Raw genomic sequence first — 22703 nt, forward strand, 5'->3', positions numbered from 1 at the left:
CCCGTCAGGGTCAGGGGGGGAAGGGTCACTGTGTAACGGTCAGCAGTAACACCGCAGTCAAACCTGTCAGGGTCAGGGGGAGAAGGGTCACTGTGTAACGGTCAGCAGTAAGACCGCAGTCAATCCCGTCAGGGTCAGGGGGGGAAGGGTCAGGGTGTAACGGTCAGCAGTAACACCGCAGTCAATCCCATCAGGGTCGGGGGGAAGGGTCAGGGTGTAACGGTCAGCAGTAACACCGCAGTCAATCCCGTCAGGGTCAGGGGGTGAACGGTCACTGTGTAACGGTCAGCAGTAACACCGCAGTCAATCCCGTCAGGGTCGGGGGGGAAGGGTCACTGTGTAACGGTCAGCAGTAACACCGCAGTCAATCCCGTCAGGGTCAGGGGGAAAGGGTCAGGGTGTAACGGTCAGCAGTAACCCCGCAGTCAATTCCGTCAGGGTCGGGGGGGGGAAAGGTCAGGGTGTAACGGTCAGCAGTAACACCGCAGTCAATCCCGTCAGGGTCAGGGGGGATGGGTCAGGGTGTAACGGTCAGCAGTAACACCAGTGTCAATCCCGTCAGGGTCGGCGGTGGGGGGGAAGGGTCAGGGTGTAACGGTCCAGCAGTAACACCGCAGTCAATCCAATCAGGGTCGGGGGGAAGGGTCACTGTGTAACGGTCAGCTAACACAGCAGTCAATCCCGTCAGGGTCAGGGAGGGAAGGGTCAAGGTGTAACGGTCAGCAGTAACTCCGCAGTCAATCCCGTCGGGGGGAAGGGTCACTGTGTAACGGTCAGCTAACACCGCAGTCAATCCCGTCAGTGTCAGGGGGGATGGGTCAGGGTGTAACGGTCCAGCAGTAACACCGCAGTCAATCCAATCAGTGTCGGGGGGAAGGGTCACTGTGTAACGCTCAGCAGTAACACTGCAGTCAATCCCATCAGGGTCTGGGGGGAAGGGTCACTGTGTAACGGTCAGCAGTAACCCCGCAGTCAATCCCGTCAGGGTCAGGGGGGAAGGCTCACTGTGTAACGGTCAGCAGTAACCCCGCAGTCAATCCCGTCAGGGTCGGGGGGTGAAAGGTCAGGGTGTAACGGTCAGCAGTAACACCGCAGTCAATCCCGTCAGGGTCGGGGGGGGGGAGGGTCACTGTGTAACGGTCAGCAGTAACCCCGCAGTCAATCCCGTCAGGGTCGGTGGGGGGAAGGGTCAGGGTGTAACGGTCAGCAGTAACACCGCAGTCAATCCCATCCGGGTCAGAGGGGAAGGGTCAGGCTGTAACGGTCAGCAGTAACACCGCAGTCAATCCCGTCAGGGTCGGGGGGAAGGGTCAGGGTGTAACGGTCAGCAGTAACCCCTCAGTCAATCCCGTCAGGGTCGGGGGGGGAAGGGTCAGGGTGTAACGGTCAGCAGTAAACCGCAGTCAATCCTGTCAGGGTCGGGGGGGAAGGGTCAGGGTGTAACGGTCAGCAGTAACCCCGCAGTCAATCCCGTCAGGGTCGGGGGGGAAGGGTCACTGTGTAACAGTCAGCAGTAACACCGCAGTCAATCCAGTCAGGGTCGGGGGGGAAGGGTCAGGGTGTAACGGTCAGCAGTAACACCGCAGTCAATCCCGTCAGGGTCAGGGGGGGAAGGGTCACTGTGTAACGGTCAGCAGTAACACCGCAGTCAATCCCGTCAGGGTCGGGGGGAAGGGTCATTGTGTAACGGTCAGCAGTAACACCGCAGTCAATCCCGTCAGGGTCAGGGGGTGAAGGGTCACTGTGTAACGGTCAGCAGTAACACCACAGTCAATCGCGTCAGTGTCAGGGGTGGAAGGGTCACTGTGTAACGGTCAGCAGTAACACCGCAGTCAATCCCGTCAGGGTCGGGGGGGAAGGGTCACTGTGTAACGGTCAGCAGTAACACCGCAGTCAATCCCGTCAGGGTCAGGGGGGAAGGGTCATTGTGTAACGGTCAGCAGTAACACCGCAGTCAATCCCGTCAGGGTCAGGGGGTGAAGGGTCACTGTGTAACGGTCAGCAGTAACACCACAGTCAATCCCGTCAGGGTCAGGGGGGGAAGGGTCACTGTGTAACGGTCAGCAGTAACACCGCAGTCAAACCCGTCAGGGTCAGGGGGAGAAGGGTCACTGTGTAACGGTCAGCAGTAACACCGCAGTCAATCCCGTCAGGGTCAGGGAGGGAAGGGTCAAGGTGTAACGGTCAGCAGTAACACCGCAGTCAATCCCGTCAGGGTCGGGAGGGAAGGGTCAGTGTGTAACGGTCAGCAGTAACACCACAGTCAATCCCGTCAGGGAGGGAAGGGTCACTGTGTAACGGTCAGCAGTAACACCGCAGTCAATCCCGTCAGGGTCAGGGGGGAAGGGTCAGGGTGTAACGGTCAGCAGTAACCCCTCAGTCAATCCTGTCAGGGTCGGGGGGGAAGGGTCAGGGTGTAACAGTCAGCAGTAAACCGCAGTCAATCCTGTCAGGGTCGGGGGGGAAGGGTCAGGGTGCAACGGTCAGCAGTAACCCCGCTGTCAATCCCGTAGGGGGCGGGGGGGACGGGTCAGGGTGTAACGGTCAGCAGTAAACCGCAGTCAATCCTGTCAGGGTCGGGGGGGAAGGGTCAGGGTGTACCGGTCAGCAGTAAACCGCTGTCAATCCTGTCAGGGTCGGGGGGGAAGGGTCAGGGTGTAACGGTCAGCAGTAACCCCGCAGTCAATCCCGTCAGGGTCGGGGGGGAAGGGTCACTGTGTAACAGTCAGCAGTAACACCGCAGTCAATCCAGTCAGGGTCGGGGGGGAAGGGTCAGGGTGTAACGGTCAGCAGTAACACCGCAGTCAATCCCGTCAGGGTTGGGGGGGAAGGGTCACTGTGTAACGGTCAGCAGTAACACCGCAGTCAATCCCGTCAGGGTCAGGGTGGAAGGGTCATTGTGTAACAGTCAGCAGTAACACCGCAGTCAATCCTGTCAGGGTCAGGGGGTGAAGGGTCACTGTGCAATGTCCAGCAGTAACACCACAGTCAATCCCGTCAGTGTCAGGGGGGGGAGGGTCACTGTGTAACGGTCAGCAGTAACACCGCAGTCAATCCCGTCAGGGTTGGGGGGGAAGGGTCACTGTGTAACGGTCAGCAGTAACACCGCAGTCAATCCCGTCAGGGTCAGGGGGGAAGGGTCATTGTGTAACAGTCAGCAGTAACACCGCAGTCAATCCTGTCAGGGTCAGGGGGTGAAGGGTCACTGTGCAATGTTCAGCAGTAACACCACAGTCAATCCCGTCAGTGTCAGGGGGGGGAGGGTCACTGTGTAACGGTCAGCAGTAACACCACAGTCAATCCCGTCAGGGTCAGGGGGGGAAGGGTCAGGGTGTAACGGTCAGCAGTAACACCGCAGTCAATCCCGTCAGGGTCGGGGTGGAGGAGGGTCACTGTGTAACGGTCAGCAGTAACCCCGCAGTCAATCCCGTCAGGGTCGGGGGCGGTGAAAGGTCAGGGTGTAACGGTCAGCAGTAACCGCAGTCAATCCCGTCAGGGTCGGGGGGGGAAGGGTCAGGGTGTAACGGTCAGCAGTAACACCGCAGTCAATCCCATCCGGGTCAGAGGGGAAGGGTCAGGCTGTAACGGTCAGCAGTAACACCGCAGTCAATCCCGTCAGGGTCGGGGGGAAGGGTCAGGGTGTAACGGTCAGCAGTAACCCCTCAGTCAATCCCGTCAGGGTCAGGGGGGAAGGGTCAGGGTGTAACGGTCAGCAGTAAACCGCAGTCAATCCTGTCAGGGTCGGGGGGGAAGGGTCACTGTGTAACGGTCAGCAGTAACCCCGCAGTCAATCCCGTCAGGGTCGGCGGGGAAGGGTCACTGTGTAACAGTCAGCAGTAACACCGCAGTCAATCCAGTCAGGGTCGGGGGGGAAGGGTCAGGGTGTAACGGTCAGCAGTAACACCGCAGTCAATCCCGTCAGGGTCAGGGGGTGAAGGGTCACTGTGTAACGGTCAGCAGTAACACCGCAGTCAATCCCGTCAGGGTCGGGGGGAAGGATCATTGTGTAACGGTCAGCAGTAACACCGCAGTCAATCCCGTCAGGGTCAGGGGGTGAAGGGTCACTGTGTAACGGTCAGCAGTAACACCACAGTCAATCGCGTCAGGGTCAGGGGTGGAAGGGTCACTGTGTAACGGTCAGCAGTAACACCGCAGTCAATCCCGTCAGGGTCGGGGGTGAAGGGTCACTGTGTAACGGTCAGCAGTAACACCGCAGTCAATCCCGTCAGGGTCAGGGGGGAAGGGTCATTGTGTAACGGTCAGCAGTAACACCGCAGTCAATCCCGTCAGGGTCAGGGGGTGAAGGGTCACTGTGTAACGGTCAGCAGTAACACCACAGTCAATCCCGTCAGGGTCGGGGGGGAAGGGTCACTGTGTAACGGTCAGCAGTAACACCGCAGTCAAACCCGTCAGGGTCAGGGGGAGAAGGGTCACTGTGTAACGGTGAGCAGTAAGACTGCAGTCAATCCCGTCAGGGTCAGGGGGGGAAGGGTCAGGGTTTAACGGTCAACAGTAACACCGCAGTCAATCCCGTCAGGGTCGGGGGGAAGGGTCAGGGTGTAACGGTCAGCAGTAACACCGCAGTCAATCCCGTCAGGGTCAGGGGGTGAAGGGTCACTGTGTAACGGTCAGCAGTAACACCACAGTCAATCCCGTCAGGGTCAGGGGGGGAAGGGTCACTGTGTAACGGTCAGCAGTAACACCGCAGTCAAACCCGTCAGGGTCAGGGGGAGAAGGGTCACTGTGTAATGGTCAGCAGTAACACCGCAGTCAATCCCGTCAGGGTCTGGGGGGGGAGGGTCAGGGTGTAACGGTCAGCAGTAACACCGCAGTCAATCCCGTCAGGGTCGGGGGGAAGGGTCAGGGTGTAACGGTCAGCAGTAACACCGCAGTCAATCCCGTCAGGGTCAGTGGGGGAAGGGTCAGGGTGTAACGGTCAGCAGTAACACCACAGTCAATCCCGTCAGGGTCGGGGGGGAAGGGTCACTGTGTAACGGTCAGCAGTAATACCGCAGTCAATCCCGTCAGGGTCAGGGGGAAGGGTCACTGTGTAACGGTCAGCAGTAACACCGCAGTCAATCCCGTCAGGGTCAGGGAGGGAAGGGTCAAGGTGTAACGGTCAGCAGTAACACTGCAGTCAATCCCGTCAGGGTCGGGAGGGAAGGGTCAGTGTGTAACGGTCAGCAGTAACACCACAGTCAATCCCGTCAGGGTCAGGGAGGGAAGGGTCACTGTGTAACGGTCAGCAGTAACACCGCAGTCAATCCCGTCAGGGTCAGGGGGGAAGGGTCAGGGTGTAACGGTCAGCAGTAACCCCTCAGTCAATCCTGTCAGGGTCGGGGGGGAAGGGTCAGGGTGTAACGGTCAGCAGTAAACTGCAGTCAATCCTGTCAGGGTCGGGGGGGAAGGGTCAGGGTGCAACGGTCAGCAGTAACCCCGCAGTCAATCCCGTCAGGGTCGGGGGGGACGGGTCAGGGTGTAACGGTCAGCAGTAAACCGCAGTCAATCCTGTCAGGGTCGGGGGGGAAGGGTCAGGGTGTACCGGTCAGCAGTAAACCGCTGTCAATCCTGTCAGGGTCGGGGGGGAAGGGTCAGGGTGTAACGGTCAGCAGTAACCCCGCAGTCAATCCCGTCAGGGTCGGGGGGGAAGGGTCACTGTGTAACAGTCAGCAGTAACACCGCAGTCAATCCAGTCAGGGTCGGGGGGGAAGGGTCAGGGTGTAACGGTCAGCAGTAACACCGCAGTCAATCCCGTCAGGGTCAGGGGGGGAAGGGTCACTGTGTAACGGTCAGCAGTAACACCGCAGTCAATCCCGTCAGGGTCAGGGGGGAAGGGTCATTGTGTAACAGTCAGCAGTAACACCGCAGTCAATCCTGTCAGGGTCAGGGGGTGAAGGGTCACTGTGCAATGTTCAGCAGTAACACCACAGTCAATCCCGTCAGTGTCGGGGGGGGGAAGGGTCACTGTGTAACGGTCAGCAGTAACACCGCAGTCAATCCTGTCAGGGTCAGGGGGGAAGGGTGATTGTGTAACGGTCAGCAGTAACCCCGCAGTCAATCCCGTCAGGGTCGGGGGCGGTGAAAGGTCAGGGTGTAACGGTCAGCAGTAACACCACAGTCAATCCCGTCAGGGTCAGGGGGGGAAGGGTCACTCTGTAACGGTCAGCAGTAACACCGCAGTCAAACCCGTCAGGGTCAGGGGGTGAAGGGTCACTGTGTAACGGTCAGCAGTAAGACCGCAGTCAATCCCGTCAGGGTCAGGGGGGGAAGGGTCTGGGTGTAACGGTCAGCAGTAACACCGCAGTCAATCCCGTTAGGGTCGGGGGGAAGGGTCAGGGTGTAACGGTCAGCAGTAACACCTCAGTCAATCCCGTCAGGGTCAGGGGGTGAAGGGTCACTGTGTAACGGTCAGCAGTAACACCGCAGTCAATCCCGTCAGGGTCAGGTGGAAAGGGTCAGGGTGTAACGGTCAGCAGTAACCCCGCAGTCAATTCCGTCAGGGTCGGGGGGGGGAAAGGTCAGGGTGTAACGGTCAGCAGTAACACCGCAGTCAATCCCGTCAGGGTCAGGGGGGATGGGTCAGGGTGTAACGGTCAGCAGTAACACCAGAGTCAATCCCGTCAGGGTTGGCGGTGGGGGGGAAGGGTCAGGGTGTAACGGTCCAGCAGTAACACCGCAGTCAATCCAATCAGGGTTGGGGGGAAGGGTCACTGTGTAACAGTCAGCAGTAACACAGCAGTCAATCCCGTCAGGGTCAGGGGGTGAAGGGTCACTGTGTAACGGTCAGCAGTAACACCACAGTCAATCCCGTCAGGGTCGGTGGGGGGAAGGGTCACTGTGTAACGGTCAGCAGTAACCCCGCAGTCAATCCCGTCAGGGTCGGGGGGGGTGAAAGGTCAGGGTGTAACGGTCAGCAGTAACACCGCAGTCAATCCCGTCAGGGTCAGGGGGGAAGGGTCAGGGTGTAACAGTCAGCAGTAAGACCGCAGTCAATCCCGTCAGGGTCAGGGGGGAAGGGTCAGGATGTAACGGTCAGCAGGAACACCGCAGTCAATCCCGTCAGGGTCGGGGGGAAGGGTCAGGGTGTAACGGTCAGCAGTAACCCCGCAGTCAATCCCGTCAGGGTCGGGGGGGGTGAAAGGTCAGGGTGTAACGGTCAGCAGTAACACCGCAGTCAATCCCGTCAGGGTCAGGGGGGAAGGGTCAGGGTGTAACTGTCAGCAGTAAGACCGCAGTCAATCCCGTCAGGGTCAGGGGGGAAGGGTCAGGATGTAACGGTCAGCAGGAACACCGCAGTCAATCCCGTCAGGGTCGGGGGGAAGGGTCAGGGTGTAACGGTCAGCAGTAACCCCGCAGTCAATCCCGTCAGGGTCGGGGGGGAAGGGTCAGGGTGTAATGGTCAGCAGTAACACCGCAGTCAATCCCGTCAGGGTCAGGGGGGGGAGGGTCAGGGTGTAACGGTCAGCAGTAACACCGCAGTCAACCCGTCAGGGTCGGGGGGAAGGGTCAGGGTGTAACGGTCAGCAGTAACACCGCAGTCAATCCCGTCAGGGTCAGTGGGGGAAGGGTCAGGGTGTAACGGTCAGCAGTAACACCACAGTCAATCCCGTCAGGGTCGGGGGGGAAGGGTCACTGTGTAACGGTCAGCAGTAATACCGCAGTCAATCCCGTCAGGGTCAGGGGGAAGGGTCACTGTGTAACGGTCAGCAGTAACACCGCAGTCAATCCCGTCAGGGTCAGGGAGGGAAGGGTCAAGGTGTAACGGTCAGCAGTAACACCGCAGTCAATCCCGTCAGGGTCGGGAGGGAAGGGTCAGTGTGTAACGGTCAGCAGTAACACCACAGTCAATCCCGTCAGGGTCAGGGAGGGAAGGGTCACTGTGTAACGGTCAGCAGTAACACCGCAGTCAATCCCGTCAGGGTCAGGGGGGAAGGGTCAGGGTGTAACGGTCAGCAGTAACCCCTCAGTCAATCCTGTCAGGGTCGGGGGGGAAGGGTCAGGGTGTAACGGTCAGCAGTAAACTGCAGTCAATCCTGTCAGGGTCGGGGGGGAAGGGTCAGGGTGCAACGGTCAGCAGTAACCCCACAGTCAATCCCGTCAGGGTCGGGGGGGACGGGTCAGGGTGTAACGGTCAGCAGTAAACCGCAGTCAATCCTGTCAGGGTCGGGGGGGAAGGGTCAGGGTGTACCGGTCAGCAGTAAACCGCTGTCAATCCTGTCAGGGTCGGGGGGGAAGGGTCAGGGTGTAACGGTCAGCAGTAACCCCGCAGTCAATCCCGTCAGGGTCGGGGGGGAAGGGTCACTGTGTAACAGTCAGCAGTAACACCGCAGTCAATCCAGTCAGGGTCGGGGGGGAAGGGTCAGGGTGTAACGGTAAGCAGTAACACCGCAGTCAATCCCGTCAGGGTCAGGGGGGGCAGGGTCACTGTGTAACGGTCAGCAGTAACACCGCAGTCAATCCCGTCAGGGTCAGGGGGGAAGGGTCATTGTGTAACAGTCAGCAGTAACACCGCAGTCAATCCTGTCAGGGTCAGGGGGTGAAGGGTCACTGTGCAATGTTCAGCAGTAACACCACAGTCAATCCCGTCAGTGTCGGGGGGGGAAGGGTCACTGTGTAACGGTCAGCAGTAACACCGCAGTCAATCCTGTCAGGGTCAGGGGGGAAGGGTCATTGTGTAACGGTCAGCAGTAACCCCGCAGTCAATCCCGTCAGGGTCGGGGGCGGTGAAAGGTCAGGGTGTAACGGTCAGCAGTAACACCACAGTCAATCCCGTCAGGGTCAGGGGGGGAAGGGTCACTCTGTAACGGTCAGCAGTAACACCGCAGTCAAACCCGTCAGGGTCAGGGGGAGAAGGGTCACTGTGTAACGGTGAGCAGTAAGACCGCAGTCAATCCCGTCAGTGTCAGGGGGGGAAGGGTCAGGGTGTAACGGTCAGCAGTAACACCGCAGTCAATCCCGTTAGGGTCGGGGGGAAGGGTCAGGGTGTAACGGTCAGCAGTAACACCTCAGTCAATCCCGTCAGGGTCAGGGGGTGAAGGGTCACTGTGTAACGGTCAGCAGTAACACCGCAGTCAATCCCGTCAGGGTCAGGTGGAAAGGGTCAGGGTGTAACGGTCAGCAGTAACCCCGCAGTCAATTCCGTCAGGGTCGGGGGGGGGAAAGGTCAGGGTATAACGGTCAGCAGTAACACCGCAGTCAATCCCGTCAGGGTCAGGGGGGATGGGTCAGGGTGTAACGGTCAGCAGTAACACCAGAGTCAATCCCGTCAGCGTTGGCGGTGGGGGGGAAGGGTCAGGGTGTAACGGTCCAGCAGTAACACCGCAGTCAATCCAATCAGGGTTGGGGGGAAGGGTCACTGTGTAACGGTCAGCAGTAACACCGCAGTCAATCCCGTGAGGGTCAGGGAGGGAAGGGTCAAGGTGTAACGGTCAGCAGTAACACCGCAGTCAATCCCGTCAGGGTCGGGAGGGAAGGGTCAGGGTGTAACGGTCAGCAGTAACACCACAGTCAATCCCGTCAGGGTCAGGGGGGGAAGGGTCACTGTGTAACGGTCAGCAGTAACCCCGCAGTCAATCCCCTCAGGGTCAGGGGGGAAGGGTCAGGGTGTAACGGTCAGCAGTAACCCCTCAGTCAATCCCGTCAGGGTCGGGGGGGAAGGGTCAGGGTGTAACGGTCAGCAGTAAACCGCAGTCAATCCTGTCAGGGTCGGGGGGGAAGGGTCAGGGTGTAATGGTCAGCAGTAACCCCGCAGTCAATCCCGTCAGGGTCGGGGGGGAAGGGTCAGGGTGTAACAGTCAGCAGTAAACCGCAGTCAATCCTGTCAGGGTCGGGGGGGAAGGGTCAGGGTGTACCGGTCAGCAGTAACCCCGCAGTCAATCCCGTCAGGGTCAGGGGGGGAAGGGTCACTGTGTTACAGTCAGCAGTAACACCGCAGTCAATCCCGTCAGGGTCAGGGGGGGAAGGGTCAGGGTGTAACGGTCAGCAGTAACACCGCAGTCAATCCCGTCAGGGTCGGGGGGAAGGGTCAGGGTGTAACGGTCAGCAGTAACACCACAGTCAATCCCGTCAGGGTCAGGGGGGGAAGGGTCAGGGTGTAACGGTCAGCAGTAACCCCGCAGTCAATCCCGTCAGGGTCGGGGGGGGGAAGGGTCACTGTGTAACGGTCAGCAGTAATACCGCAGTCAATCCCGTCAGGGTCAGGGGGAAGGGTCACTGTGTAACGGTCAGCAGTAACACCGCAGTCAATCCCGTCAGGGTCAGGGAGGGAAGGGTCAAGGTGTAATTGTCAGCAGTAACACCGCAGTCAATCCCGTCAGGGTCGGGAGGGAAGAGTCAGGGTGTAATGGTCAGCAGTAACACCACAGTCAATCCCGTCAGGGTCGGGGGGGGAGGGTCACTGTGTAACGGTCAGCAGTAACACCGCAGTCAATCCCGTCAGGATCGGTGGGGGGGGAGAGTCACTGTGTAACGGTCAGCAGTAACCCCGCAGTCAATCCCGTCAGGGTCGGGGGAGGGAAGGGTCACTGTGTAACGGTCAGCAGTAACCCCGCAGTCAATCCCGTCAGGGTCGGGGGGGGGGTGAAATGTCAGGGTGTAACGGTCAGCAGTAACACCGCAGTCAATCCCGTCAGGGTCAGGGTGGAAGGGTCAGGGTATAACGGTCAGCAGTAACACCGCAGTCAATCCCGTCAGGGTCAGGGGGGTAGGGTCAGGATGTAACGGTCAGCAGTAACACCGCAGTCAATCCCGTCAGGGTCGGGGGGAACGGTCAGGGTGTAACGGTCAGCAGTAACCCCTCAGTCAATCCTGTCAGGGTCGGGGGGGAAGGGTCAGGGTGTAACGGTCAGCAGTAAACCGCAGTCAATCCTGTCAGGGTCAGGGGGGAAGGGTCAGGGTGTAACGGTCAGCAGTAACCCCGCAGTCAATCCCGTCAGGGTCGGGGGGGAAGGGTCACTGTGTAACGGTCAGCAGTAACACCGCAGTCAATCCCGTCAGGATCGGTGGGGGGTGAGAGTCACTGTGTAACGGTCAGCAGTAACACCGCAGTCAATCCCGTCAGGGTCAGGGGGGGAAGGGTCACTGTGTAACGGTCAGCAGTAACACCGCAGTCAATCCCGTCAGGGTCAGGGGGGGAAGGGTCACTGTGTAACGGTCAGCAGTAACACCGCAGTCAATCCCGTCAGGATCGGTGGGGGGTGAGAGTCACTGTGTAACGGTCAGCAGTAACACCGCAGTCAATCCCGTCAGGGTCGGGCGGAAGGGTTACTATTTGGTCTCTGGCCTGAGGGGTCAGTGTTGTGATGAACATCCATTGCTGGGTTGAAGGACCCTCACTCACTCTCTCCCTCTCTCTCTCGATCCCTCCCTCTCTCGATCCCTCCCTCTCTCTCCCCCTCCCTCTCTCTCCCCCTCCCTCCCTCTCTCTCCCCCTCCCCCTCCCACTCTCTCCCCCTCCCTCTCCCTCTCCCTCCCTCTCTCCCCCCTCCCCCTCCCTCTCTCTCCCCGTCCCTCTCTCTCTCCCTGTCCCTCTCTCTCTCCCTCTCTTTCCCTGTCCCTCTCTCTCCCAGTCCCTCTCTCTCTCCCTCTCTCTCCCTGTCCCTCTCTCTCTCCCTCTCTCTCCCCGTCCCTCTCTGTCTCCCTCTCTCTCCCAGTCCCTCTCTCTCCCCGTCCGTCTCTCTCCCCGTCCGTCTCTCTCCCCGTCCGTCTCTCTCCCCGTCCGTCTCTCTCCCCGTCCGTCTCTCTCCCCGTCCGTCTCTCTCCCCGTCCGTCTCTCTCCCCGTCCGTCTCTCTCCCCGCCTCTCTCTCCCCCCCTCTCTCTCCCCCTCTCTCTCTCTCCCCCCCTCTCTCCCCCTCCCTCTCTCTCCCCCTCTCTCTCCCCCCCCCTCTCTCTCCCCCTCTCTCTCCCCCTCTCTCTCTCTCCCCCTCTCTCTGTCTCCCCCTCTCTCTCTCCCCCTCTCTCTCCCCCCCTCTCTCTCTCTCCCACTCTGTCTCCCCCCCCTCTGTCTCCCCCCCCTCTGTCTCCCCCCCCCTCTGTCTCCCCCCCCCTCTGTCTCCCCCCCCTCTGTCTCCCCCCCTCTCTGTCTCCCCCCCCCTCTGTCTCCCCCCCCTCTGTCTCCCCCCCTCTCTGTCTCCCCCCCTCTCTGTCTCCCCCCCTCTCTGTCTCCCCCCCTCTCTGTCTCCCCCCATCTCTGTCTCCCCCCCCTCTTTCTCCCCCCCCTCTGTCTCCCCCCCTCCCTGTCTCCCCCCCTCCCTGTCTCCCCCCCTCTCTGTCTCCCCCCCTCTCTGTCTCCCCGCCTCCCTGTGTCCCCGCCTCCCTGTGTCCCCGCCTCCCTGTGTCCCCCCCTCCCTCTCTCTCCCCCTCCCTCTCTCTCCCCCTCCCTCTCTCTCCCCCTCCCTCTCTCTCCCCCTCCCTCTCTCTCCCCCTCCCTCTCTCTCCACCCCTCCCTCCCTCTCTCTCTGCCTCCAGCTGGAAAGGGAGATGAGACACAAGCTGAAAACTGCGTTTAAGAATTTCATTGAGAAAGTGGAAGCCCTGACCAAGGAGGAGCTGGAGTTTGAGGTTCCTTTCAGGGACCTGGGGTAAGAGATCGTCCTTCTGCTCCCCTGTTCCAGCACACCCCTCCCCCTGTTCCAGCACACCCCTCGCCCTGTTCCAGCACACCCCTCGCTCTGTTCCGGGACCGCCCCTCACCCTGTTCCAGCACGCCCCTCGCCCTGTTCCAGCACGCCCCTCGCCCTGTTCCAGCACACCCCTCGCCCTGTTCCAGCACACGCCTCGCGCACACCCCTCGCCCTGTTCCAGCACGCCCCTCGCCCTGTTCCAGCACGCCCCTCGCCCTGTTCCAGCACGCCCCTCGCCCTGTTCCAGCACGCCCCTCGCCCTGTTCCAGCACGCCCCTCGCCCTGTTCCAGCACGCCCCTCGCCCTGTTCCAGCACGCCCCTCGCCCTGTTCCAGCACGCCCCTCGCCCTGTTCCAGCACGCCCCTCGCCCTGTTCCAGCACGCCCCTCGCCCTGTTCCAGCACGCCCCTCGCCCTGTTCCATCACACCCCTCGCCCTGTTCCAGCACACCCCTCGCCCTGTTCCAGCACACCCCTCGCGCACACCCCTCGCCCTGTTCCAGCACACCCCTCGCCCTGTTCCGGGACCGCCCCTCGCCCTGTTCCAGCACACCCCTCGCCCTGTTCCAACACACCCCTCGCCCTGTTCCAGCACACCCCTCACGCACACCCCTCGCCCTGTTCCAGCACACCCCTCGCGCACACCCCTCGCCCTGTTCCAGCACACCCCTCGCGCACACCCCTCGCCCTGTTCCGGCACACCCCTCGCCCTGTTCCGGCACACCCCTCGCCCTGTTCCGGCACACCCCTCGCCCTGTTCCGGCACACCCCTCGCCCTGTTCCGGCACACCCCTCGCCCTGTTCCGGCACACCCCTCGCCCTGTTCCGGCACACCCTCGCCCTGTTCCGGCACACCCCTCGCCCTGTTCCAGCACACCCCTCGCCCTGTTCCGGAACTGCCCCTCGCCCTGTTCCGGAACTGCCCCTCGCCCTGTTCCGGAACTGCCCCTCGCCCTGTTCCGGAACCGCCCCTCGCCCTGTTCCGGAACCGCCCCTCGCCCTGTTCCAGCACGCCCCTCGCCCTGTTCCAGCACGCCCCTCGCCCTGTTCCAGCACGCCCCTCGCCCTGTTCCAGCACGCCCCTCGCCCTGTTCCAGCACGCCCCTCGCCCTGTTCCAGCACGCCCCTCGCCCTGTTCCAGCACGCCCCTCGCCCTGTTCCAGCACGCCCCTCGCCCTGTTCCAGCACGCCCCTCGCCCTGTTCCAGCACGCCCCTCGCCCTGTTCCAGCACGCCCCTCGCCCTGTTCCAGCACGCCCCTCGCCCTGTTCCAGCACGCCCCTCGCCCTGTTCCAGCACGCCCCTCGCCCTGTTCCAGCACGCCCCTCGCCCTGTTCCAGCACGCCCCTCGCCCTGTTCCAGCACGCCCCTCGCCCTGTTCCAGCACGCCCCTCGCCCTGTTCCAGCACGCCCCTCGCCCTGTTCCAGCACGCCCCTCGCCCTGTTCCAGCACGCCCCTCGCCCTGTTCCAGCACGCCCCTCGCCCTGTTCCAGCACGCCCCTCGCCCTGTTCCAGCACGCCCCTCGCCCTGTTCCAGCACGCCCCTCGCCCTGTTCCAGCACGCCCCTCGCCCTGTTCCAGCACGCCCCTCGCCCTGTTCCAGCACGCCCCTCGCCCTGTTCCAGCACGCCCCTCGCCCTGTTCCAGCACGCCCCTCGCCCTGTTCCAGCACGCCCCTCGCCCTGTTCCAGCACGCCCCTCGCCCTGTTCCAGCACGCCCCTCGCCCTGTTCCAGCACGCCCCTCGCCCTGTTCCAGCACGCCCCTCGCCCTGTTCCAGCACGCCCCTCGCCCTGTTCCAGCACGCCCCTCGCCCTGTTCCAGCACGCCCCTCGCCCTGTTCCAGCACGCCCCTCGCCCTGTTCCAGCACGCCCCTCGCCCTGTTCCAGCACGCCCCTCGCCCTGTTCCAGCACGCCCCTCGCCCTGTTCCAGCACGCCCCTCGCCCTGTTCCAGCACGCCCCTCGCCCTGTTCCAGCACGCCCCTCGCCCTGTTCCAGCACGCCCCTCGCCCTGTTCCAGCACGCCCCTCGCCCTGTTCCAGCACGCCCCTCGCCCTGTTCCAGCACGCCCCTCGCCCTGTTCCAGCACGCCCCTCGCCCTGTTCCAGCACGCCCCTCGCCCTGTTCCAGCACGCCCCTCGCCCTGTTCCAGCACGCCCCTCGCCCTGTTCCAGCACGCCCCTCGCCCTGTTCCAGCACGCCCCTCGCCCTGTTCCAGCACGCCCCTCGCCCTGTTCCAGCACGCCCCTCGCCCGGTTCCAGCACGCCCCTCGCCCGGTTCCAGCACGCCCCTCGCCCGGTTCCAGCACGCCCCTCGCCCGGTTCCAGCACGCCCCTCGCCCGGTTCCAGCACGCCCCTCGCCCGGTTCCAGCACGCCCCTCGCCCGGTTCCAGCACGCCCCTCGCCCGGTTCCAGCACGCCCCTCGCCCGGTTCCAGCACACCCCTCGCGCTGTTCCAGCACACCCCTCGCGCACACCCTCGCCCTGTTCCAGCACACGCCTCGCGCACACCCTCGGCCTTTTTCCAGCACACGCCTCGCGCACACCCCTCGCCCTGTTCCAGCACGCCCCTCGCCCTGTTCCAGCACGCCCCTCGCCCTGTTCCAGCACGCCCCTCGCCCTGTTCCAGCACACCCCTCGCCCGGTTCCAGCACTCCCCTCGCCCGGTTCCAGCACACCCCTCGCCCGGTTCCAGCACACCCCTCGCCCGGTTCCAGCACACCCCTCGCCCGGTTCCAGCACACCCCTCGCCCGGTTCCAGCACACCCCTCGCCCGGTTCCAGCACACCCCTCGCCCGGTTCCAGCACACCCCTCGCCCTGTTCCAGCACACCCCTCGCCCTGTTCCAGCACACCCCTCGCGCTGTTCCAGCACACCCCTCGCGCACACCCCTCGCCCTGTTCCAGCACACGCCTCGCGCACACCCTCGGCCTTTTTCCAGCACACGCCTCGCGCACACCCCTCGCCCTGTTCCAGCACACCCCTCGCCCTGTTCCAGCACACCCCTCGCCCTGTTCCAGCACACCCCTCGCCCTGTTCCAGCACACCCCTCGCCCTGTTCCAGCACACCCCTCGCCCTGTTCCAGCACACCCCTCGCCCTGTTCCAGCACACCCCTCGCCCTGTTCCAGCACACCCCTCGCCCTGTTCCAGCACACCCCTCGCCCTGTTCCAGCACACCCCTCGCCCTGTTCCGGGACCGCCCCTCGCCCTGTTCCAGCACACCCTCGCCCTGTTCCTGCACACCCCTCGCCCTGTTCCTGCACACCCCTCGCCCTGTTCCAGCACACCCCTCGCCCTGTTCCAGCACACCCCTCGCACACACCCCTCGCCCTGTTCCAGCACACCGCTCGCGCACACCCCTCGCCCTGTTCCAGCACACCCCTCGAGCACACCCCTCGCCCTGTTCCAGCACGCCCCTCGCCCTGTTCCAGCACGCCCCTCGCCCTGTTCCAGCACGCCCCTCGCCCTGTTCCAGCACGCCCCTCGCCCTGTTCCAGCACGCCCCTCGCCCTGTACCAGCACGCCCCTCGCCCTGTTCCAGCACGCCCCTCGCCCTGTTCCAGCACGCCCCTCGCCCTGTTCCAGCACGCCCCTCGCCCTGTTCCAGCACGCCCCTCGCCCTGCTCCAGCACGCCCCTCGCCCTGCTCCAGCACGCCCCTCGCCCTGTTCCAGCACGCCCCTCGCCCTGTTCCAGCACGCCCCTCGCCCTGCTCCAGCACGCCCCTCGCCCTGCTCCAGCACGCCCCTCGCCCTGCTCCAGCACGCCCCTCGCCCTGCTCCAGCACGCCCCTCGCCCTGCTCCAGCACGCCCCTCGCCCTGCTCCAGCACGCCCCTCGCCCTGCTCCAGCACGCCCCTCGCCCTGCTCCAGCACGCCCCTCGCCCTGCTCCAGCACGCCCCTCGCCCTGCTCCAGCACGCCCCTCGCCCTGCTCCAGCACGCCCCTCGCCCTGCTCCAGCACGCCCCTCGCCCTGCTCCAGCACGCCCCTCGCCCTGCTCCAGCACGCCCCTCGCCCTGCTCCAGCACGCCCCTCGCCCTGCTCCAGCACGCCCCTCGCCCTGCTCCAGCACGCCCCTCGCCCTGCTCCAGCACGCCCCTCGCCCTGCTCCAGCACGCCCCTCGCCCTGCTCCAGCACGCCCCTCGCCCTGCTCCAGCACGCCCCTCGCCCTGCTCCAGCACGCCCCTCGCCCTGCTCCAGCACGCCCCTCGCCCTGCTCCAGCACGCCCCTCGCCCTGCTCCAGCACGCCCCTCGCCCTGCTCCAGCACGCCCCTCGCCCTGCTCCAGCACGCCCCTCGCCCTGCTCCAGCACGCCCCTCGCCCTGCTCCAGCACGCCCCTCGCCCTGCTCCAGCACGCCCCTCGCCCTGCTCCAGCACGCCCCTCGCCCTGCTCCAGCACGCCCCTCGCCCTGCTCCAGCACGCCCCTCGCCCTGCTCCAGCACGCCCCTCGCCCTGCTCCAGCACGCCCCTCGCCCTGCTCCAGCACGCCCCTCGCCCTGCTCCAGCACGCCCCTCGCCCTGCTCCAGCACGCCCCTCGCCCTGCTCCAGCACGCCCCTCGCCCTGCTCCAGCACGCCCCTCGCCCTGCTCCAGCACGCCCCTCGCCCTGCTCCAGCACGCCCCTCGCCCTGCTCCAGCACGCCCCTCGCCCTGCTCCAGCACGCCCCTCGCCCTGCTCCAGCACGCCCCTCGCCCTGCTCCAGCACGCCCCTCGCCCTGCTCCAGCACGCCCCTCGCCCTGCTCCAGCACGCCCCTCGCCCTGCTCCAGCACGCCCCTCGCCCTGCTCCAGCACGCCCCTCGCCCTGCTCCAGCACGCCCCTCGCCCTGCTCCAGCACGCCCCTCGCCCTGCTCCAGCACGCCCCTCGCCCTGCTCCAGCACGCCCCTCGCCCTGCTCCAGCACGCCCCTCGCCCTGCTCCAGCACGCCCCTCGCCCTGCTCCAGCACGCCCCTCGCCCTGCTCCAGCACGCCCCTCGCCCTGCTCCAGCACGCCCCTCGCCCTGCTCCAGCACGCCCCTCGCCCTGCTCCAGCACGCCCCTCGCCCTGCTCCAGCACGCCCCTCGCCCTGCTCCAGCACGCCCCTCGCCCTGCTCCAGCACGCCCCTCGCCCTGCTCCAGCACGCCCCTCGCCCTGTTCCAGCACGCCCCTCGCCCTGTTCCAGCACGCCCCTCGCCCTGTTCCAGCACGCCCCTCGCCCTGTTCCAGCACGCCCCTCGCCCTGTTCCAGCACGCCCCTCGCCCTGTTCCAGCACGCCCCTCGCCCTGTTCCAGCACGCCCCTCGCCCTGTTCCAGCACGCCCCTCGCCCTGTTCCAGCACGCCCCTCGCCCTGTTCCAGCACGCCCCTCGCCCTGTTCCAGCACGCCCCTCGCCCTGTTCCAGCACGCCCCTCGCCCTGTTCCAGCACGCCCCTCGCCCTGTTCCAGCACGCCCCTCGCCCTGTTCCAGCACGCCCCTCGCCCTGTTCCAGCACGCCCCTCGCCCTGTTCCAGCACGCCCCTCGCCCTGTTCCAGCACGCCCCTCGCCCTGTTCCAGCACGCCCCTCGCCCTGTTCCAGCACGCCCCTCGCCCTGTTCCAGCACGCCCCTCGCCCTGTTCCAGCACGCCCCTCGCCCTGTTCCAGCACGCCCCTCGCCCTGTTGCAGCACGCCCCTCGCCCTGTTGCAGCACGCCCCTCGCCCTGTTGCAGCACGCCCCTCGCCCTGTTGCAGCACGCCCCTCGCCCTGTTGCAGCACGCCCCTCGCCCTGTTGCAGCACGCCCCTCGCCCTGTTGCAGCACGCCCCTCGCCCTGTTGCAGCACGCCCCTCGCCCTGTTGCAGCACGCCCCTCGCCCTGTTGCAGCACGCCCCTCGCCCTGTTGCAGCACGCCCCTCGCCCTGTTGCAGCACGCCCCTCGCCCTGTTGCAGCACGCCCCTCGCCCTGTTGCAGCACGCCCCTCGCCCTGTTGCAGCACGCCCCTCGCCCTGTTGCAGCACGCCCCTCGCCCTGTTGCAGCACGCCCCTCGCCCTGTTGCAGCACGCCCCTCGCCCTGTTGCAGCACGCCCCTCGCCCTGTTGCAGCACGCCCCTCGCCCTGTTGCAGCACGCCCCTCGCCCTGTTGCAGCACGCCCCCTCGCCCTGTTGCAGCACGCCCCTCGCCCTGTTGCAGCACCCCCTCGCCCTGTTGCAGCACCCCCCTCGCCCTGTTGCAGCACCCCCCTCGCCCTGTTGCAGCACCCCCCTCGCCCTGTTGCAGCACCCCCCTCGCCCTGTTGCAGCACCCCCCTCGCCCTGTTGCAGCACCCCCCTCGCCCTGTTGCAGCACCCCCCTCGCCCTGTTGCAGCACCCCCCTCGCCCTGTTGCAGCACCCCCCTCGCCCTGTTGCAGCACCCCCCTCGCCCTGTTGCAGCACCCCCCTCGCCCTGTTGCAGCACCCCCCTCGCCCTGTTGCAGCACCCCCCTCGCCCTGTTGCAGCACCCCCCCTCGCCCTGTTGCAGCACCCCCCTCGCCCTGTTGCAGCACCCCCCTCGCCCTGTTGCAGCACCCCCCTCGCCCTGTTGCAGCACCCCCCTCGCCCTGTTGCAGCACCCCCCTCGCCCTGTTGCAGCACCCCCCTCGCCCTGTTGCAGCACCCCCCTCGCCCTGTTGCAGCACCCCCCTCGCCCTGTTGCAGCACCCCCCTCGCCCTGTTGCAGCACCCCCCTCGCCCTGTTGCAGCACCCCCCTCGCCCTGTTGCAGCACCCCCCTCGCCCTGTTGCAGCACCCCCCTCGCCCTGTTGCAGCACCCCCCTCGCCCTGTTGCAGCACCCCCCTCGCCCTGTTGCAGCACCCCCCTCGCCCTGTTGCAGCACCCCCCTCGCCCTGTTGCAGCACCCCCCTCGCCCTGTTGCAGCACGCCCCTCGCCCTGTTCCAGCACCCCCCTCGCGCACGCCCCTCGCCCTGTTCCAGCACACCCCTCGCCCTGTTCCAGCACACCCCTCGCCCTGTTCCAGCACACCCCTCGCCCTGTTCCAGCACACCCCTCGCCCTGTTCCAGCACACCCCTCGCCCTGTTCCAGCACACCCCTCGCCCTGTTCCAGCACACCCCTCGCCCTGTTCCAGCACACCCCTCGCCCTGTTCCAGCACACCCCTCGCCCTGTTCCAGCACACCCCTCGCCCTGTTCCAGCACACCCCTCGCGCACACCCCTCGCCCTGTTCCAGCACACCCCTCGCGCACACCCCTCGCCCTGTTCCAGCACACCCCTCGCGCACACCCCTCGCCCTGTTCCAGCACACCCCTCGCGCACACCCCTCGCCCTGTTCCAGCACACCCCTCGCGCACACCCCTCGCCCTGTTCCAGCACACCCCTCGCGCACACCCCTCGCCCTGTTCCAGCACACCCCTCGCGCACACCCCTCGCCCTGTTCCAGCACACCCCTCGTCCTGTTCCAGCACACCCCTCGCCCTGTTCCAGCACACTCCTCGAGCACACCCCTCGCCCTGTTCGAGCACGCCCCTCGCCCTGTTCGAGCACACCCCTCGCCCTGTTCGAGCACACCCCTCGCCCTGTTCCAGCACACCCCTCGCCCTGTTCCAGCACCGCCCCTCGCCCTGTTCCAGGACCGCCCCTCGCCCTGTTCCAGGACCGCCCCTCGCCCTGTTCCAGGACCGCCCCTCGCCCTGTTCCAGGACCGCCCCTCGCCCTGTTCCAGGACCGCCCCTCGCCCTGTTCCAGGACCGCCCCTCGCCCTGTTCCAGGACCGCCCCTCGCCCTGTTCCAGGACCGCCCCTCGCCCTGTTCCAGGACCGCCCCTCGCCCTGTTCCAGGACCGCCCCTCGCCCTGTTCCAGGACCGCCCCTCGCCCTGTTCCAGGACCGCCCCTCGCCCTGTTCCAGGACCGCCCCTCGCCCTGTTCCAGGACCGCCCCTCGCCCTGTTCCAGGACCGCCCCTCGCCCTGTTCCAGGACCGCCCCTCGCCCTGTTCCAGGACCGCCCCTCGCCCTGTTCCAGGACCGCCCCTCGCCCTGTTCCAGGACCGCCCCTCGCCCTGTTCCAGGACCGCCCCTCGCCCTGTTCCAGGACCGCCCCTCGCCCTGTTCCAGGACCGCCCCTCGCCCTGTTCCAGGACCGCCCCTCGCCCTGTTCCAGGACCGCCCCTCGCCCTGTTCCAGGACCGCCCCTCGCCCTGTTCCAGGACCGCCCCTCGCCCTGTTCCAGGACCGCCCCTCGCCCTGTTCCAGGACCGCCCCTCGCCCTGTTCCAGGACCGCCCCTCGCCTGTTCCAGGACCGCCCCTCGCCCTGTTCCAGGACCGCCCCTCGCCCTGTTCCAGGACCGCCCCTCGCCCTGTTCCAGGACCGCCCCTCGCCCTGTTCCAGGACCGCCCCTCGCCCTGTTCCAGGACCGCCCCTCGCCCTGTTCCAGGACCGCCCCTCGCCCTGTTCCAGGACCGCCCCTCGCCCTGTTCCAGGACCGCCCCTCGCCCTGTTCCAGGACCGCCCCTCGCCCTGTTCCAGGACCGCCCCTCGCCCTGTTCCAGGACCGCCCCTCGCCCTGTTCCAGGACCGCCCCTCGCCCTGTTCCAGGACCGCCCCTCGCCCTGTTCCAGGACCGCCCCTCGCCCTGTTCCAGGACCGCCCCTCGCCCTGTTCCAGGACCGCCCCTCGCCCTGTTCCAGGACCGCCCCTCGCCCTGTTCCAGGACCGCCCCTCGCCCTGTTCCAGGACCGCCCCTCGCCCCTGTTCCAGGACCGCCCCTCGCCCTGTTCCAGGACCGCCCCTCGCCCTGTTCCAGGACCGCCCCTCGCCCTGTTCCAGGACCGCCCTCGCCCTGTTCCAGGACCGCCCCTCGCCCTGTTCCAGGACCGCCCCTCGCCCTGTTCCAGGACCGCCCCTCGCCCTGTTCCAGGACCGCCCCTCGCCCTGTTCCAGGACCGCCCCTCGCCCTGTTCCAGGACCGCCCCTCGCCCTGTTCCAGGACCGCCCCTCGCCCTGTTCCAGGACCGCCCCTCGCCCTGTTCCAGGACCGCCCCTCGCCCTGTTCCAGGACCGCCCCTCGCCCTGTTCCAGGACCGCCCCTCGCCCTGTTCCAGGACCGCCCCTCGCCCTGTTCCAGGACCGCCCCTCGCCCTGTTCCAGGACCGCCCCTCGCCCTGTTCCAGGACCGCCCCCTCGCCCTGTTCCAGGACCGCCCCTCGCCCTGTTCCAGGACCGCCCCTCGCCCTGTTCCAGGACCGCCCCTCGCCCTGTTCCAGGACCGCCCCTCGCCCTGTTCCAGGACCGCCCCTCGCCCTGTTCCAGGACCGCCCCTCGCCCTGTTCCAGGACCGCCCCTCGCCCTGTTCCAGGACCGCCCCTCGCCCTGTTCCAGGACCGCCCCTCGCCCTGTTCCAGGACCGCCCCTCGCCCTGTTCCAGGACCGCCCCTCGCCCTGTTCCAGGACCGCCCCTCGCCCTGTTCCAGGACCGCCCCTCGCCCTGTTCCAGGACCGCCCCTCGCCCTGTTCCAGGACCGCCCCTCGCCCTGTTCCAGGACCGCCCCTCGCCCTGTTCCAGGACCGCCCCTCGCCCTGTTCCAGGACCGCCCCTCGCCCTGTTCCAGGACCGCCCCTCGCCCTGTTCCAGGACCGCCCCTCGCCCTGTTCCAGGACCGCCCCCTCGCCCTGTTCCAGGACCGCCCCTCGCCCTGTTCCAGGACCGCCCCTCGCCCTGTTCCAGGACCGCCCCTCGCCCTGTTCCAGGACCGCCCCTCGCCCTGTTCCAGGACCGCCCCTCGCCCTGTTCCAGGACCGCCCCTCGCCCTGTTCCAGGACCGCCCCTCGCCCTGTTCCAGGACCGCCCCTCGCCCTGTTCCAGGACCGCCCCTCGCCCTGTTCCAGGACCGCCCCTCGCCCTGTTCCAGGACCGCCCCTCGCCCTGTTCCAGGACCGCCCCTCGCCCTGTTCCAGGACCGCCCCTCGCCCTGTTCCAGGACCGCCCCTCGCCCTGTTCCAGGACCGCCCCTCGCCCTGTTCCAGGACCGCCCCTCGCCCTGTTCCAGGACCGCCCCTCGCCCTGTTCCAGGACCGCCCCTCGCCCTGTTCCAGGACCGCCCCCTCGCCCTGT

At 65.9% G+C, this 22703-nt stretch overlaps 1 protein-coding gene across 1 annotated transcript in view; it reads left to right on the forward strand.

Annotated features, from left to right (window-relative positions):
• supt16h (SPT16 homolog, facilitates chromatin remodeling subunit) overlaps positions 1–22703 on the forward strand; it is a gene marked incomplete at its 3' end in the record, with an annotated part of 91597 nt that overhangs the window by 57863 nt on the left and 11031 nt on the right. The window contains exon 21 of the mRNA XM_041180971.1: positions 12467–12579. Coding sequence (XP_041036905.1) covers positions 12467–12579 — 113 coding nt within the window. The remainder of the gene's footprint in view (positions 1–12466; positions 12580–22703) is intronic.

Source organism: Carcharodon carcharias (genome assembly GCF_017639515.1).
Source record: "Carcharodon carcharias isolate sCarCar2 chromosome 27 unlocalized genomic scaffold, sCarCar2.pri SUPER_27_unloc_17, whole genome shotgun sequence".
Classification (NCBI taxonomy): domain Eukaryota; kingdom Metazoa; phylum Chordata; class Chondrichthyes; order Lamniformes; family Lamnidae; genus Carcharodon; species Carcharodon carcharias.